Here is a 16,514-nt window from a genome sequence, read left to right on the forward strand (position 1 = left end):
ATCTGGAGGTGGTAACGGGCAGTCTGAGGTGGTTCCGGGTGATCTGGAGGTGGTAACGGACAATCTGGGGTGGTTACGGACAATCTGGGGTGGTAATGGACAATCTGGGGGTGGTTATGGACAATCTGGGGTGGTTACAGACAATCTGGGGTGGTTACAGATAAACTGAAGTGCTTATAGGTAATCTGAGGTGAGTACCTGTAATCTGGCGTGGTTACGGGCAATTTTGGGGGGGGGCATTGGCAATTTGGGGTGGTTAGAGGCAAGGTGCAGTGGTCAGAGGCAAGGCGCGGTGGTCAGAGGCAAGGTGCGGTGGTCAGAGGCAACGTGCGGTGGTCAGTGGCAACATTCCTACTGCACAGGGTATCTGCAATAGGAACGTATATATACAGATTGCTGACATGAAGTGGTTAAAGGGGTTGCCCAGCGAAAATATTTTTCTTTCAAATCAACTGGTGTCAGAAAGTTATAAAGATTTGTAATTTACTTCTATTAAAAAATCTCCAGTCTTCCTATACTTATTAGCTGCTGGATGTCATGCAAAAAATGTTTTATTTTCAGTCTGACACAGTGCTCCTGTCTTGGCCAGAAACAGAGTTCCTGTCTTGGTCAGAGATGTCAGCAGAGAGCACTGTGTCACTGAAAATAAAAAACATTTCCTGCATGAATTACAGTAGCTAATAAGTATGGGAAAACTTGAGATTTTTTAAAAGAAGTAAATTAGAAATCTATATAACTTTCTGACAACAGTTGATTTTAAAGAAAAAGATTTTCGCTGGATAACGCCTTTAATTATAATGGCTCACATTAATAATGTTCCTGTTCCAGAATTTTACCCAAAAAGAGTTGTGTGAAACGCTTCTTTACATCTATTATGTGTTATAAATAGATATGAGTGAACCAGGTTCGGGTTCGAGTCGATCCGAACCCGAATGTTCGGCATTTGATCAGCGGGGGCTGCTGAACTTGGATAAAGCTCTAAGGTTGTCTGGAAAACATGGATATAGTCATTGGCTGTATCCATGTTTTTCACATAGCCTTAGGGCTTAATCCAACTTCAGCAGCCACCGCTAATCAAATGCCGAATGTTCGGGTTCAGATCGACTCGAGCATGCTCCAGGTTTGCTCATCTCTAGTTATAAACACTTTAGAGACACTTCTCTGCCAGGTCCTAAAAAGTGCCATAGCCTCGGTAAAAGGGGTTAGGTCTTTAGTGCAACATTTCTGGCAACTTTTTAGGGGGTAATTAATGTCCTAAAAAGCAATTGTTTGCAAATTGTAATTTGGCATTGACAGTACCCCAAAAAGCTTATTAAAAGAAAGTCAATAAAAATTGTTTTGAAAAAAGGGTTCACATGCTTAAAAAAAAAAAAGCTGAAAAAAAGTTCTAAATGCCAAAATAAATGTCTAAAAATTTGAGACAAAAACTAATTTCTGAGAATTTTAGACACTAATTTTTCCTGTGAAAGCCTTTGGCTGTATCCATGTTTTCCAGGACTCCTTAGGGCTGCATCCAACGTCACCAACCACCGCTATTCAAATGTTGAGTGATCTGACTCTGCCACGCTCAAGCCGCACTCATCTGTAGTGACTGATCATCTTGTGGATAGCTCAGCAGTATGTACTGCCCAAAAACCTCTTTAACTGAAACAAACTCCTCTCTACATACATGTATAAATCAATATCAGACGGCTGCCTTCCCTACTAAATGACGCCACGTTCCAGCAGCATCATGTACCCCACAGCTCTCCTAACCCTAAACAAATCACCTCCAGATTCATATATTTGTATTCCCAGATGTATTAGATCTCTGGTTCTTAATTTAATAAAACTCCTTCAAATCTCAGAAAACAATAAAGATGTTTTATCTCGGTAATAGATTTTCTCTCTAACAAAAATAAAACATTCAGTACAAACAGTAGAACATTTATAATAGGTGAAAACCAAGAATAGCATGATATAATATCCCTGACTCATGAGGTCATTTACTTTCTTCCCACAGGATCCATGCATGTCAAGTCAATAACATCCACAAGCACCGACTGCAAATAGTCCACATGAAGTCAAAAATTCTTATCTAATCAATGTTTATATTATACAAAAAGAAAAAAAAATAACATTTTAGACAAGTAGTTTTCCTATGAGAATACAATGTGGTAAAGTTCTGCAGCAAATCATTAAAAATCTAAGATGTCATTAATTTGTAGGCAATTTTGTGTAGACACTGAAATTATACTAACCATTGGTGCCTGCAATAAAAAGAAAAAGAACGCAAGACAAGAGATATTTTCACATACTTTAAAAGAGGAAGAAATCGGCCGTTGTTCACACACTGCACTACGCTATGGTGTTGTCTGCATTATTTTGCTTTGTTGTTTTCAGTAATTGCATTATACTTGTGCTGTGACATCACTGCATTATATTTCTACTACCCCATTATTGTGTCCTTGCTGTATGTGCACTGCGGAGTCTGTTGGCGCTATACAAATAAATATTATTATAATTATGTGTACGGTGACATCCCATCCCATCACAATCAATTAGAATAGTTCTCAATTCGCAAAACACCATTTTCACTTATTTGCCTTTAAATTTTTACAGATAACCTTAAAATGCTTTCTTGCTAACCTCCCAGTCTAGGACTGATGCTTGCCACTGTGCGATTTTGTCAATATTCTCCAGTCTCCTCTTCCGTTCATTGATCTGTTGAGTGACATTCCTCATGACAGCTAGAGCTGCCGCCACATACCTGTAATCACTGCACATACAAAAACAAAACATACATGTTTTATTGTCAGGATCATTCTTTGGTCTGATTTATGACTTCTATACTGAGGAATGGCAGTATTAGTAGGAATTAACAGGGATGGGCAAGTCTATATAGTGTACAGACTATACTGTTTATTCACTACTAGACTGGAAGCAGTGGTGAAAAAACAACGACTCAAGATAAATGACCAGCGCAATCCTAAAGAGGTGTTCCAGTGCTCTATAACTTAGGTCCAACTGCAGGGCCCTCCTGCGATGTCCTGAATGAGGACCTAAGTCTGAGCAAGATGAGTATGCACACCCCCACTCCATTCATTCCCTTTAGAGTCACCAGAGATAGCTGAGTACAGCTTTTAGCTATCTCTGGCAGCTCCGTAGAGAATGAATGGAGTGGTGCTACTCATGCGCATGCTCATCTGGTAAAGTTGGTTCTGCAATCAGGAGATTGAGTGGGTCCAACTGCTGGGACCCCCCATGATCAGAGAATTAGACACTCTGGACAGGGGATACGTTATTGGGCGCTGGAATTTCCCTCTAATTCCATTTTATATTTTGCAGTGTGTTGTCAGACTCAGTGTTCATCTTGAGTCACCTGCCCTCTTGGAATTCTTATCGTATGATTCTCTTACTTGTCAATAACAATCAATCACAGCTTTAATGAGAAATAAAGGCTGAGCTATGATTGGTTGCTAGGGGCAACAAAGATAATCCTACTATAAGACAGCTTGATAAATCTCCCCCCATTGTCTCCGAGTCTTACACACTGATCACAAGTCTGCAAGCAATCTAATCAATAGACGAAAACATGCATTACTTGAACTCTTGAACTATTTGAAAAAAAACAAACAAACAAAACAATGACATTGATTAACCTACAGCAATTAGGATATCATATATCAGGGAATATACATATTGGGAAGCACTAGGGCTGTTGAACTATAGAATGGAATCCCTTATAGTAAGGAAGAGAATACATAACCCGTTCAAATTCCTCTGTTATCTTGGCTGAGAGCAATTTACAAAATATTTTATCTGCTTCGCTGCCTCAAAAATCCAGCTTACAAGCCTTTACAAGCTTTTACAAGCACTATCGGATTCCTTGCTGTACCTTGAAATGATCCAAAATCCAGATCACACATTATTATTGGCCCAGTGTCTATTGATGCTATTCTATATTCACATTACATTAGTACTTCTTTTAAACATGTGTTGTTCAATATGGACAATCCCTTTTAGATGTAACAATCTTCAGCCCTCCGCAGCCGTAAATGAGTGCCGATCAGCAAGATCAGCACACGTTTGCAGTGCCCTTAGATGGTACTAATCGAGCGGCCTGGCCGCACAATCTCTGTATCATTTGTGTGGCCATTAAAATGTTGTTATTGACTGCACATCCCCTGTTTACACATGATTTTAAAGTCCACACAAAAGATTGTGATCCGCTGAGGATTTGGCGTTTTCACGCTCCCCAGCTGATTGCTGTCACTTTTTACTATTTTCTTTTTTATCATTGGCCAAAGGAGAGTTTCTAGGGAGGCTCCTGGGCGATAATCGGCCAGAGTAAAAAAACCTTTAGTTTGAAGGGTCCTATTGACAATAAGCTAGTCACATGCTGTCATTCTGCTGTAATTTATAGGATAAACCAGCAGCAAGTAACCATTAGTAAGCATTACACAGTTCCCACTGTAATCTTGGTGATCATACAATAGATGTCTATGGAGGGTCCTGAACAGTGAAATCCCCAATTAGTCCAAAATTTCCTAACAGAGTATAGCAAAATGAGTTTTATAAACTGGACCTCTTTAAAAAGGTGTAAGGGTTTATTAATTAGTGTCCCTGTCATGTCAAAAACATTTGTCATGTCCAGACAGCAACAGATCATTGGAATTTGTAACAGTTTCATTTCCCAACTTGCCATCTTGCAGGAGACAGTCTTCAAAGACTTACAAAGGAGATTCCCTCCTGAAGATAGACAGAAAAGGCAGTAAGCTCAGAAGTAAGGCGCTTAGCTGGGCACTTCTCCTGGTTCTAACGATCTGTGCGAGTCTGAACACTCGAACATGATCAATGAAAGTGAGCCATTTAAAGGGCTATTCCCATCTCAACTAACATAACAAAACTTGTAGTTCTCATAAACATTAAAGCAACTCTGTACCCACAATCTGACCCCTCCCCCCCCCCCCCCCAAAAAAAAAAAAAAAAACACTTGCCCCGTTAGATAGCTGCTTTTAATTCAAGATCTGTCCTGGGGTCTGTTTGGCAGATGATGCAGTTATTGTCTTGAAAAACAACTTTTAAACTTGCAGCCCTGTGTCTGTGCCCTAGGACTGAACCTCCTCTGCATTCCTCCTCCTAATCCTCTTTATCATTACAAATGCCCCTGGGCAAGATTTCTCCTATTCATCACTTGTCTAAACACTGCACATAAGCCTTAACAATCCAGCACATGTGCAGTGTTCAGACAAGTGATGAATAGAAGATATCCTGCCTGCTGCATTCCTAATGGTGAGGAGGGACGGAGAAGCGATGCAAGCCTAGGGCATAGACACTCTAGGCCATGCCAATTTGACACAGTGCTGCAAGTTTAAAATTTCTTTTAACACAATAACTGCATCACCTGTCGAATGGAACCCAGGACAGATCTTGGACTAAAAGCAGCTATCCGACAGTACAAGGGGCTGATTGTGGGTACTGAGTCACTTTAAATATTTTTACAAATACAGTACATTCATTTAGCAAACTTGCCTCCTTTTCCTGATATGCTGCTCTTTTCCTACCATTGTTGACGGCTTGTTTTCTATAACTCAGGCAAGTGCACAACATTTTTATTAAGCTTCACAAATTAAAATCCACGGTGATCAAACTGACACATATCGATCATATAGATAATAGTCATAGCATGTTTGTCTTGTTGTCTATGTTACCGACCACCACTCTGCTCCAAAAGCAGTGGACTGGCAGGTGCAAACATAGCTATTACATAGATGTATACAGATATGGTGTGAATATATACTAACACACACACACACACATATATATATATATATATATATATGTATAATAGCTATGTACAGATTGGCCATATCAAGTAAAAGCGACAAGTTTGCTAAATGAATGTAATTGTAAAAACATTTAACAAACATTTACAAAAGTTTACTTATATTAGTGGATATGAAAATATCCCTTTGAGTAATAACATTATAATACATACATAAAACCCCTATAAATCTTGACAAACAATAATCTTGGTAATACCAGAATCATACCTATATGATGTTCCGTCTGTTCCACTATAATATGCTGTTTCAATCTAAACTTTACACATTGATGGCATTTGGGAAAGAAGAAGTAGCGGAGTACTGAACTAAATGTTTTGTCAAAGCTCAAAAAACCTCAGTATCTTATTTCAGCCTAATTTACATACTGTATGTTCCATTCAATTTTAGAAGGTTTTCCAAATCATCTCTTTGACCTATCTGTCCCATAGTCATTGTAAATGCCCAGTGAGGACACATATAATGTTTTCAGCTTTTCTGTCTTCTCTACCTACAATTATATTATTAACCAGGGATTAGCTAATCCATTGTAATTAATTCAGGGGATTATTCTGATTGTCATATATTGAGCCAAGAAAATATATTGCACTTACATAAGGACAAATTGACATCTACCTCCAAGGGATTTTGTTTCGCCCTCCCTCTAGGTCAATGCAGCAATGCAGTGTAAGGGTTTTCTACAACCTTACTATTGTTTATACGGTATGTTATATTCACTCTCATACTGTTAATGCATATACCTTGTAGACCACAATAAGCATGTCATCCATTGATGTATAGTATGGGCCTATAGCTCACTAGGGGTGTTTTATTACAGATTGTTGGAGGGGGTGTTCCCATCTTATGAAGATGATAAGAGACTGTTTGGTGGTAGTCTGAACATTGGGAATTCCACCAACCCAGAGAAGTAATAACAAATGTGGAATTCTCTGGAAAAAACCACATGGTAGCGGTAGCCTAGCTGCCAGGAGGTGGGATATTCATAATACTAATACAAGCATTCTTTCACTGTGGGATCAGCAAAGGTAACAGCAAGTCTAATGTCTAATTGAGTGTCTTGCCCTATAATAAAGAGAGACAAAAGGTATCTGCTGTATTTGCTAGGAGAAGGGTAATCCATCTTCTCAAGGAAAGATACTGCAGTCAGGCTATTGATTTCAACCTTATGTATTCATTTTATTCTAGTGGACATCAAAGCTTGTTAATGAGAAGAATGCAGGAGGGCAGCTGCCACCGGTGTATGATTAACTACCAGCAAGAGCTGACTCCTAATGAGTGGCAGCGCCCAACTCCACATGGCGCAAACCTCAGTGATCACTATACAGAAAGACAGCTTTGCTGGGAATAAAGTAACATTGCCAAGAATGCTGGATTCCCATTGCTGTTAATTTACAGGAAAAGTTCCTCACTATTGTGGACAAGCAATACAAAGCCTCATCTTATCCAACATGTAAAAGAAAAGCTCAGGAATAGAGACGAGGTAAGCAGTTGAAAACTGCTTTGTTTCGTAAATTTGCAAATTTTGGGACGGATTCGTAAAAAAATGCTAACCGAATACGAACGAATCTCATTTAAACAGCCAAACTATAGTAGCTACAATAGTGGGACTATTACAGAGTAGCGATTTTTTTCAACAGAAGTTTTTGTTACGGTGTCAAAGATTGGTTAATTACAATTTAAAAATGTCATTAAAAATCATCCAATCAATCATTTAATTTCCGCCATGGACAGCAGTGGACTTTGGTGGATCAGTGGAGTAATATCCATTTTCTCCTAGGACAGCAGTGGACATTGGTAAATGAGCGGCAAGGAGGGGAGGAGGCGTGCTTGCAAACATGATAAAAATCTACACCTTTTGGAAGTGTGTGCCTCTTAGTGTATTCGGCAGTCTTGATAATTCCCCCCCCTTGAGTTGAGTGCACCCACTATGCTTGGAAGGCAGGTGCTCAATTCACTGATGTAAACGAATTGGTATAACCCACTATGAGTTGACTGCGCCCACTAAGTTTGGAAGGGGGATGCTTAATTCACTGATCCCAGTAAATTCGTATAACACACTAAGTATAGTGCGCCCACTAAGTTCGGAGAGGGAACGCTCAATTCACTAATGTAAACAAATTTGTATAACACACTATGGGTTGAGTGAGCCCACTAAGTTTGGAAGGCGGACAAAAAACAGTACTGTAAGCTAACCTGGGCGGCCACCATGTTTAGCGAATTTCTTTAACGAACCACTGTGAATTTGATTTGTAGAACCAAGCAAATTGACAGCGTGTTTCACAGCGAATCCTGCTTCGCTGGATTTGCTTCGCTCATTTCTCCTCAGGAAGATCCCAGGCACATAAACAGCACAGCATAACCGGTACTAAGGGTACTCCTGAGACTGTAAATTTTTTTTGCTATGGTAATACATTGCTTTAACCCCTTAGTGACTGGCATATTTTGTGCATTAGTGACCAAGCAATTTTCTTACTTTTTTCATCACCGCCTTCCAAGTCTTATTATTGCCGACATGGCCATATGTGGGCTTATTTTGCGGGACAAAATTTACTTTTTATTGGCGCTATTTTGGAATTCATGTAACTTATTGATTTACTTTTATTAACCCTTTTGTCAAAATGTAATTTATTCTTTTTTTTATTAAACAGGAAAAATAATACAATAAATATATTTTCTAAATTACTAATTATAGCAAAGTCAAATTTGCATATTTTCTTTTAAGTATTACCACTATTTACTGGGGAAAAAAACAACTAAAACTGTTCTATAGCATTCTTATTTTTCTAGTCATGAAGCAGGGTGTGGGCTATTTTTTTGTGGAAAGATGTATAGTTTTTACTAATACCAAATTTTACATATTTATTAGAGATGAGCGAACCTCGAGCATGCTCGAGTCGATCCGAACCCGAACTTTCGGCATTTGATTAGCGGTGGCTGCTGAAGTTGAATAAAGCCCTAAGGCTATGTGGGAAAACATGTATATAGTCATTGGCTGTATCCATGTTTTCCAGACAACCTTAGAGCTTTATCCAAGTTCAGCAGCCACCGCTAATCAAATACCGACCGTTCGGGTTCGGATTGAATTGAACCCGAACCCGGTTCGCTCATCTCTAATATTTATGACTTTTTGATCTCCTTAAAGCTATGTTTCCACTTCTGGAACATAGGGGGTAAAGGCAGCCGTTTTATTATAATCACGGCCACTAAGAATAATCATTATTCTCCTTAAGTTTTTTTTTTTTTAGGTGACTCCACTCATCAGCCTGCTGCCATTTAACTGACTGCCACTCTGTGCCACTCTTCCCCGGGTGCTGGGAAAAGCTGGATCTAGTTCTGGGAAACTAGGAGAAGTTTCCTAGGACTGGATCCAGCTTTTCCTAGCACCTGGGGGGATTAGCACTGAGTTAAAAGGCAGCCGGCTAATGAGCAGATTTAAGAGAGAGCACAGAGCTTCTTTTCGTTATTACTGTAATTATTATGAAACTCATTACCCAGTGCTCTGCTAATAATCGATCATGATTTGCCAGCGGCACGTAACAGGTTAAAGTACCCGGAGCAGAAGATTCTTAGCTTTGGGTAGTTTCTGTGGGAGCCTGGCTGTCATACTGACATGGCAGGAGTGTGGCATTCAATTATTCTGACCATGCTGTAAAAAGGCGTAATGGTCAGAATAAGGCCCATTAGTAAGGGGTTAATAAAGTAATGTAACTTAAGAAGTTTATTAAAAAAAAAAGTATAGTATTTTAGCTACAAAACATTGTATTTTTTGCTTTTGCATTACAGTATACTGTATGATAAAATGAAGGATGCTGCTAAAAATACAATTGGTCCAAATAAAATAACCCTCATATTGCTCCATCAATGGAAAAATAAAAGTGTTATGCCTTTAAAGGGGTAGTGCGGCGGTAAAGAATTATTCATAGAATAACACACATTACAAAGTTATACAACTTTGTAATGTATGTTATGTCTGTGAATGGCCCTCTTCCCCGTGAAACCACCACCCCCACCCATGTACCCGGAAGTGTGGTGCGCTATACATACCTGTCACGTGCAGACTCGTCTCCGATCTTCAGTCAGTGAAGACATCTTCGGATGGCCGGGCCGAATCCCTCCGACCGTCCTGAGTGCTGGCCGCCCTCTGCCGCGTCATCGGCTGCTCAGCCGCGATTGGCTGAGCACAGTTTGGCTCAGCCAATCGCAGCTGAGCAGCTGATGACGCGGCCGCATCATCGGCTGCTCAGCAGCGATTGGCTGAGCACAGTTACGCTCAGCCAATCGCGGCTGAGCAGCCAATGACGCGGCAGAGGGCGGCCGAAGATGACTTCACTGACTGAAGATCGGAGACGAGTTGGCACGTGACAGGTATGTATAGCGCACCACACTTCCGGGTACACGGGTGGGGGTGGTGGGATACGGGGAAGGGGGCCATTCACACACATAACATACATTACAAAGTTGTATAACTTTGTAATGTGTGTTATTCTGTGAATAATTCTTTTCCGCCGCACTACCCCTTTAAGAAGCATAAGAGGTAAAAATAAGAACAATTGTTGAGGCAGTAAAGCAATGTATGTATTCTGGACAGGACTCTAAGAGGAGATTTCATTCGGGGTAATACCTGTGGTCCTGTGCTGTGTATTTAAGAAGCTCAGCCAGCTGAAGCGGGTACTTGCAGATCTTCTGCACGGGTGTCAGAAGGAACCCATCAATAGCAATGTCGATCATTTGCTGCAGTAGGCGACACGCTTCAAAGAAATGCTGATACCTGCCGTCCTTCATCAGCTTGGAAAGCTCCATACAGGCATCCAAGTGATTATTGCAGTACTCTGAGTATATCCAGAATCCATCTTGCTGTGGAAAAGAGAATAAGAAAGACAAATAATGAATAAAATTACAGTAAGTGTTCAAAAACACCAGTACAACCCTGTGATATTACCACATTTAATGAGTTTTACAGGGTGAGGGTGGGTTCACACTGAGGAATCCGCTTGGTGAATTTCCTGCGGGTTCCGTCACTCGCCCCTGCTTGCAGCCATGCACATCTCCACCTGTGCCATAGACTCTATTCTATGCGCAGGTGTATTTCGCCCGACCATAGAATAGAGTCTATGGGACGGGCTTAAATGCGCACATCCGCAAGCGGGGACAAGCAACGGAATCTGCAATAACTTAGTGTGAACCCACCCTTAGAAAAACACAGCTGCTTTCTTTTAAAAACAACAACACACATGACCATGAGTTGTTGGGTTTACTGCAGCCCCACTCACTTGGGCAAATATGGCTCTTTTTGTGAAACGGTTTCTAACCCCGTTCAATTCCTTTAAGGTCTTATCCTAAGTGATCTGTATTAGTACTTCCATCACGTCAACTCATCTCTCCATAAATTGGTCCTAAATACTGACATCTATGTTGACATTAAAGCATACTCTTTGTTTCAAGACATAGAAAAACATGCCTGGAATGTTAGAGTACCCCTTAAAGGGGAATCTAACCCACTGATAGCTCCTTATTGTGCACGGAGCGCTGATGATGAAGGTATGTCTCTTCCCTTCATCCTCGGTGCCTTTCCTGTCCATTTTTAATGTAATCCTTGGTCCAGTAAGCCTTTCTGGAGCACTGTTCCACCACTAGAGTGCACATTCGTGCCCCATGCAGAAGAGGGAGCTATCAGGAGGTCAGATTCTTCTAACCTGCTAACAGTTCCCCTTTAAGGGTGATGCCAAGGTTATTATAGTGCTCTCAGTGTTGTTACTTAGCTCCTGAGCACAGTTTTTTCATATTCTTTCCATTTCAAGGGACAGGACCACAGCTGAACCGTATGCCAGTAGTACACACACAAAATTTATTTTTACTAACTTCTCTGGTCAATCACAGCACCGCACATACAGCATTCCTCTTTGCTATGCCTTGACATAATGCTAATGAAAGTTACATAGTTACATAGTTACATAGTTAATACGGTTGAAAAAAGACACATGTCCATCAAGTTCAACCAAGGAGGGGATGGATACAGGGAAGGGGGAGGGGTGATATGTTCTATACATATGCATCTATATTATTTTGGTCTAAGAACTTGTCTAGCCCTGTTTTGAAGCCCTCTACTGTTTTTGCTGTGACCAGATCCTGTGGTAGACTGTTCCACAGATTCACAGTTCTCATTGTAAAGAAGGCTTGTCGCCTCCGGAGATTGAACCTTTTTTTCTCCAGGCGGAGGCAGTGCCCTCTTGTCCTTTGAGGGGGTTTTACCTGGAACATCTTTTCCCCATATCTCTTGTAGGGGCCATTTATATATTTAAATAAGTTAATCATATCTCCCCTTAAACGTCTCTTCTCCAGACTAAACATATGTAATTCTTTTAATCTCTCCTCATAACTAAGATGCTCCATTCCCCTTATTAGTTTAGTTGCCCGTCTTTGTACCCTCTCCAGCTCTAGAACATCCTTTTTATGAATCGGGTTCCAAAAGTGTTGATGAATGAATAGGCTGGAACTGTGCTGGGGGAATATTTACACAGTACAGTACTATAGATGCCATGTGGAAGGAGAAGGGGTACTATGTGAGCATAAACTAAAGAAATAGCACAGCAAGGAAAGAGTTATATTGGACTGCTTGGAAGCTTAAGAGACAATGAAATTTCACTGCAGTACTATAGAAATACTTAAGTAGGTACACTAGTATCTACACAAGGGACAGCTGTTCTAAGCTTTATGGGTGGTGAAAGATGAGAATGAATCCTTGATTTACCCTTCAGGGACAGCATAGACCGCCCGTAGGAGGCAGACAGGATTAAAGATTGCAGGCACACAGCCTGTTCTCTCAATCACAGATTCCAAGGAAGGGAAATACCTATTCGCTAAGACTTTTGATCTAAGATAAGGAGTAAGGAATATTTTTGGTAAATAAACAGATTTACAACTACGTTAAAAATGCATTGACTATTTAATAGAGAGAAGCTGTTTGAAACAACAGTGGCAATTTAAGTCACTGTTAGAACAACAAAGGGGTTGTGGCAGTTTTTTGGTTTAAAAAAAAAATCTTGAGACAAATTTTGAGACAAAGCCAGAAGTGGATCCCTTAGGAAGGTAAAATATATGTTTTTCCTTTATATTTAAATATACTGCACTGAAAATGAATTTGCAGAGCTCCTTTTATCTTTTCTTTTTTTTTTTTTTGTCTCCAGTGTGACGGACCCACCACACATATCCCATAGCTCAGCTTCTCCTTTGCTTATGAGCTAAGGTGAGGTTTTACATTGAAATGTATACAGAATAAGGCTGTTTATAACTGTATAATAGCCGAATAGACCTTGGGAATTGTCTTGCATTGGCCATTATTACAACATCCATGTGTGAAATAGCAAAGGACTCTGCCAAGGACAAACAACAACTAGTAACTGTGAAAGTTAGGGAATTTGCATTTTTGAATAAAGGTAATTAAAATAATAATCGTTACACAAGTGGGCACTATTTATCATGAAGGCCATATATATGCTCACGGTGTAGAATATATGTTGATATGGCTTTACTGCAAAACAATGTACAGAAATTAAATCATCTAGACAAATAGACCTGAAAAGAAGACACCCAAGGGTCAGTAGCTAATAGCAGAATAGCTGAGTTTTCCAATGAGCCATCACTTCTCCATTAGCTAATACTTCATAATGAGGCATCTATATCATAAAAATCAAAGTCTGTCTGTCTGTCTGTCCTTCTGTCTGTCTGTCTGTCTGTCCTCTATAGACTTCCAAACGCCTGAACCGTTTGACCCCAAATTTGGCACACAGATACATTGGGTGCCCGGGAAGGTTATTGCGAAGGTCCCGTCCCCGCCAGATGTACAGGAGGGGAGGGGGAGGGGGAGGGGAAAGAGAGGCGCCCCATAGAGATGAATGGAAAAATCTCCTCACTGCAAACACAGGTGATATAATTAGCTTCAGCAGACACGGCAGTTGGAGCCTTAGCAACCAATAGGATTACTGCTTTCATTTTCACAGGGAGCAATGGTTGCTAGGGAAGCTGCCTCACAACATCCACAGTAATAACTGGTAGATCCCCTACTCCATCTATACAGTACATGTATATACAGGACCCCCTACTCCAACTATACAGTACATGTATATACAGGGCCCCCTACTCCATCTATACAGTACATGTATATACAGGGCCCCCTACTCCATCTATACAGTACATGTATATACAGGACCCCCTACTCCATCTATACAGTACATGTATATACAGGACCCCCTACTCCATCTATACAGTACATGTATATACAGGACCCCCTACTCCATCTATACAGTACATGTATATACAGGACCCCCTACTCCATCTATACAGTACATGTATACAGGACCCCCTACTCCATCTATACAGTACATGTATATACAGGACCCCCTACTCCATCTATACAGGACATGTATATACAGGACCCCCTACTCCATCTATACAGTACATGTATATACAGGACCCCCTACTCCATCTATACAGTACATGTATATACAGGGCACTACAGGTATACCAAACTGTGACTGGGTAACACTGCCACACCAGACCTGACCAATACCACCAAACTGTGACTGGATAACACTGTCATACCAGACCTGACCAATACCGTCATACTGTGACTGGATAACACTGTCATATCAGACCTGACCAATACCGCCATACTGTGAATGGATAACACTGCCACACCAGACCTGACCAATACCGCTATACTGTGCTGGATAACACTGTCATACCAGACCTGACCAATACCGCCATACTGTGACTGGATAACACTTCCATACCAGACCTGACCAATACCGGCAAACTGTGACTGGGTAACACCGCCACACCAGACCTGACCAATACCGCCATACTGTGACTGGATAACACCATCATATCAGACCTGACCAATACTGTCATACTGTGACTGGATAACACCGCTATACCAGACCTGACCAATACCACCCTACCGTGACTGGATAACACCGCCACACCAGACCTGACCAATACCGCCATACTGTGACTGGATAACACCGCCATACCAGACATGACCAATACCGACACACTGTGACTGAATAACACTGCCATACGGGTAAATACAACCCTGCAGGTATACAGGACACTACAGGTATACAGGACCCCAAAACTATACACTACAGGTGCACGGGACCTCCACAAAACTATATACTACAGGTATACAGGACCCAAAACTTTACACTACAGGTATAAAGGACCCCAAAACTATACACTACAGGTATACAGGACCTCCACCAACTATATACTTCAGGTATACAGGACCTCCACCAACTATATACTACAGGTATACAGGACCCAAAACTATAAACTACAGGTATACAGGACCCCAAAACTATACACTACAGGTATACAGGAACTCCACCAACTATATACTGCAGGTATATAGGACCCCAAACTATACACTACAGGTATACAGGACCTCAAAACTATACCCTACAGGTATACAAGACCTACAACAACTCTATAATACAGGTATACAGCACCTTCACCAACTCTATACTACAAGTATACAGGACCCCAAAGCTATATACTACAGGTATACAGGAACTCTACCAGCTATATACTACAGGTATATAGGACTCCAAACTATACACTACAGGTATACAGGACCTCCACCAACTCTATACTATAGTTATACAGGACCCTCAAACTATTCATTACAGGTATACAGGACCCCCAAACTACATACTACAGGTATACAAGACCTCCACCAATTATACACTACAGGTATCCAGGACCCTCAAACTATAAACTACAGGTATAAAAGACCTCCACCAACTATACATTACAGGTATACAGCACCAACTATATAGTACAGGTATACAGGACCCCCGAACTATACAGTACAGATATACAGGACCTTCACCAACTGTACACTGCAGGTATACAGGACCTCCCTCAACTATACACTACAGGTATACAGCCCCCCCCCCCACTACACACTACAGGTATACAGGACCCCCCCCCCAACTATACACTATAGGTATACAGCCCCCCCAACTATGCACTACTGATATGCGAGACCTGTAAACAAATGGGATCTGTAAACATAGCACACATAGGATTGCCGTGGCAATCCTATGTGTGCTATATTTACAGATCCCATTTGTGTCTAGTGAGTTAGCTATATATGCACCAATGCACTTAGAACTATAGACCTACTGGGACCATGTTGTTTATATTATTATTGATTGCCTTGTGCCCCTTGTTTACATGTAATATACTTCTATAAATAGTCTTCTGACCCATATTTGTTGTTTTTGTCCCCTGGATTTTGTACTGTCATCACCTTTTCCCTCATTTTTTATGTATGACATCTTCACTTCATATTTTTATCAATAAAGGATATTTTTTTGAAATAAGGAAGTTATGCTCAATTAGTGTTTTTGGTATATTTTGGTAGCACAGGTAAAGAGCAGTACAAGGCATGTAGTATCACACTGTATTGTAGAAAGGATATACCAGACAGCCAACCAGTGCATGCACTTCACTAATACTGGGATTTTACCAGTAAAATAGCCATTGTTTTCATTGTTCGATCAACTAGGTTTTTTTTTTTTTTTTTTACATGTTCCGCAGATCTGGACTGTTTGTAGCATTGTATGTTGAGTCTTGTCTCAAGTTACGATGGTCCAGAAAGTAACATTGTATGTTGAAAATATTGTA

General features: G+C 40.6%; 1 protein-coding gene across 5 annotated transcripts in view; it reads right to left on the bottom strand.

Annotated features, from left to right (window-relative positions):
- ARHGEF9 (Cdc42 guanine nucleotide exchange factor 9) overlaps positions 1-16,514 on the bottom strand; it is a 296,681-nt gene that overhangs the window by 44,374 nt on the left and 235,793 nt on the right. For all 5 annotated transcript variants that reach the window (XM_069986579.1, XM_069986581.1, XM_069986580.1 and 2 more), the window contains 2 exons: positions 10,447-10,679; positions 2,629-2,758 (listed from right to left, as the gene is read on the bottom strand). In XM_069986579.1, coding sequence (XP_069842680.1) covers positions 2,629-2,758; positions 10,447-10,679 — 363 coding nt within the window. The remainder of the gene's footprint in view (positions 1-2,628; positions 2,759-10,446; positions 10,680-16,514) is intronic.

This window comes from Dendropsophus ebraccatus, chromosome 10 (assembly GCF_027789765.1).
Source record: "Dendropsophus ebraccatus isolate aDenEbr1 chromosome 10, aDenEbr1.pat, whole genome shotgun sequence".
NCBI classification, from domain to species: domain Eukaryota; kingdom Metazoa; phylum Chordata; class Amphibia; order Anura; family Hylidae; genus Dendropsophus; species Dendropsophus ebraccatus.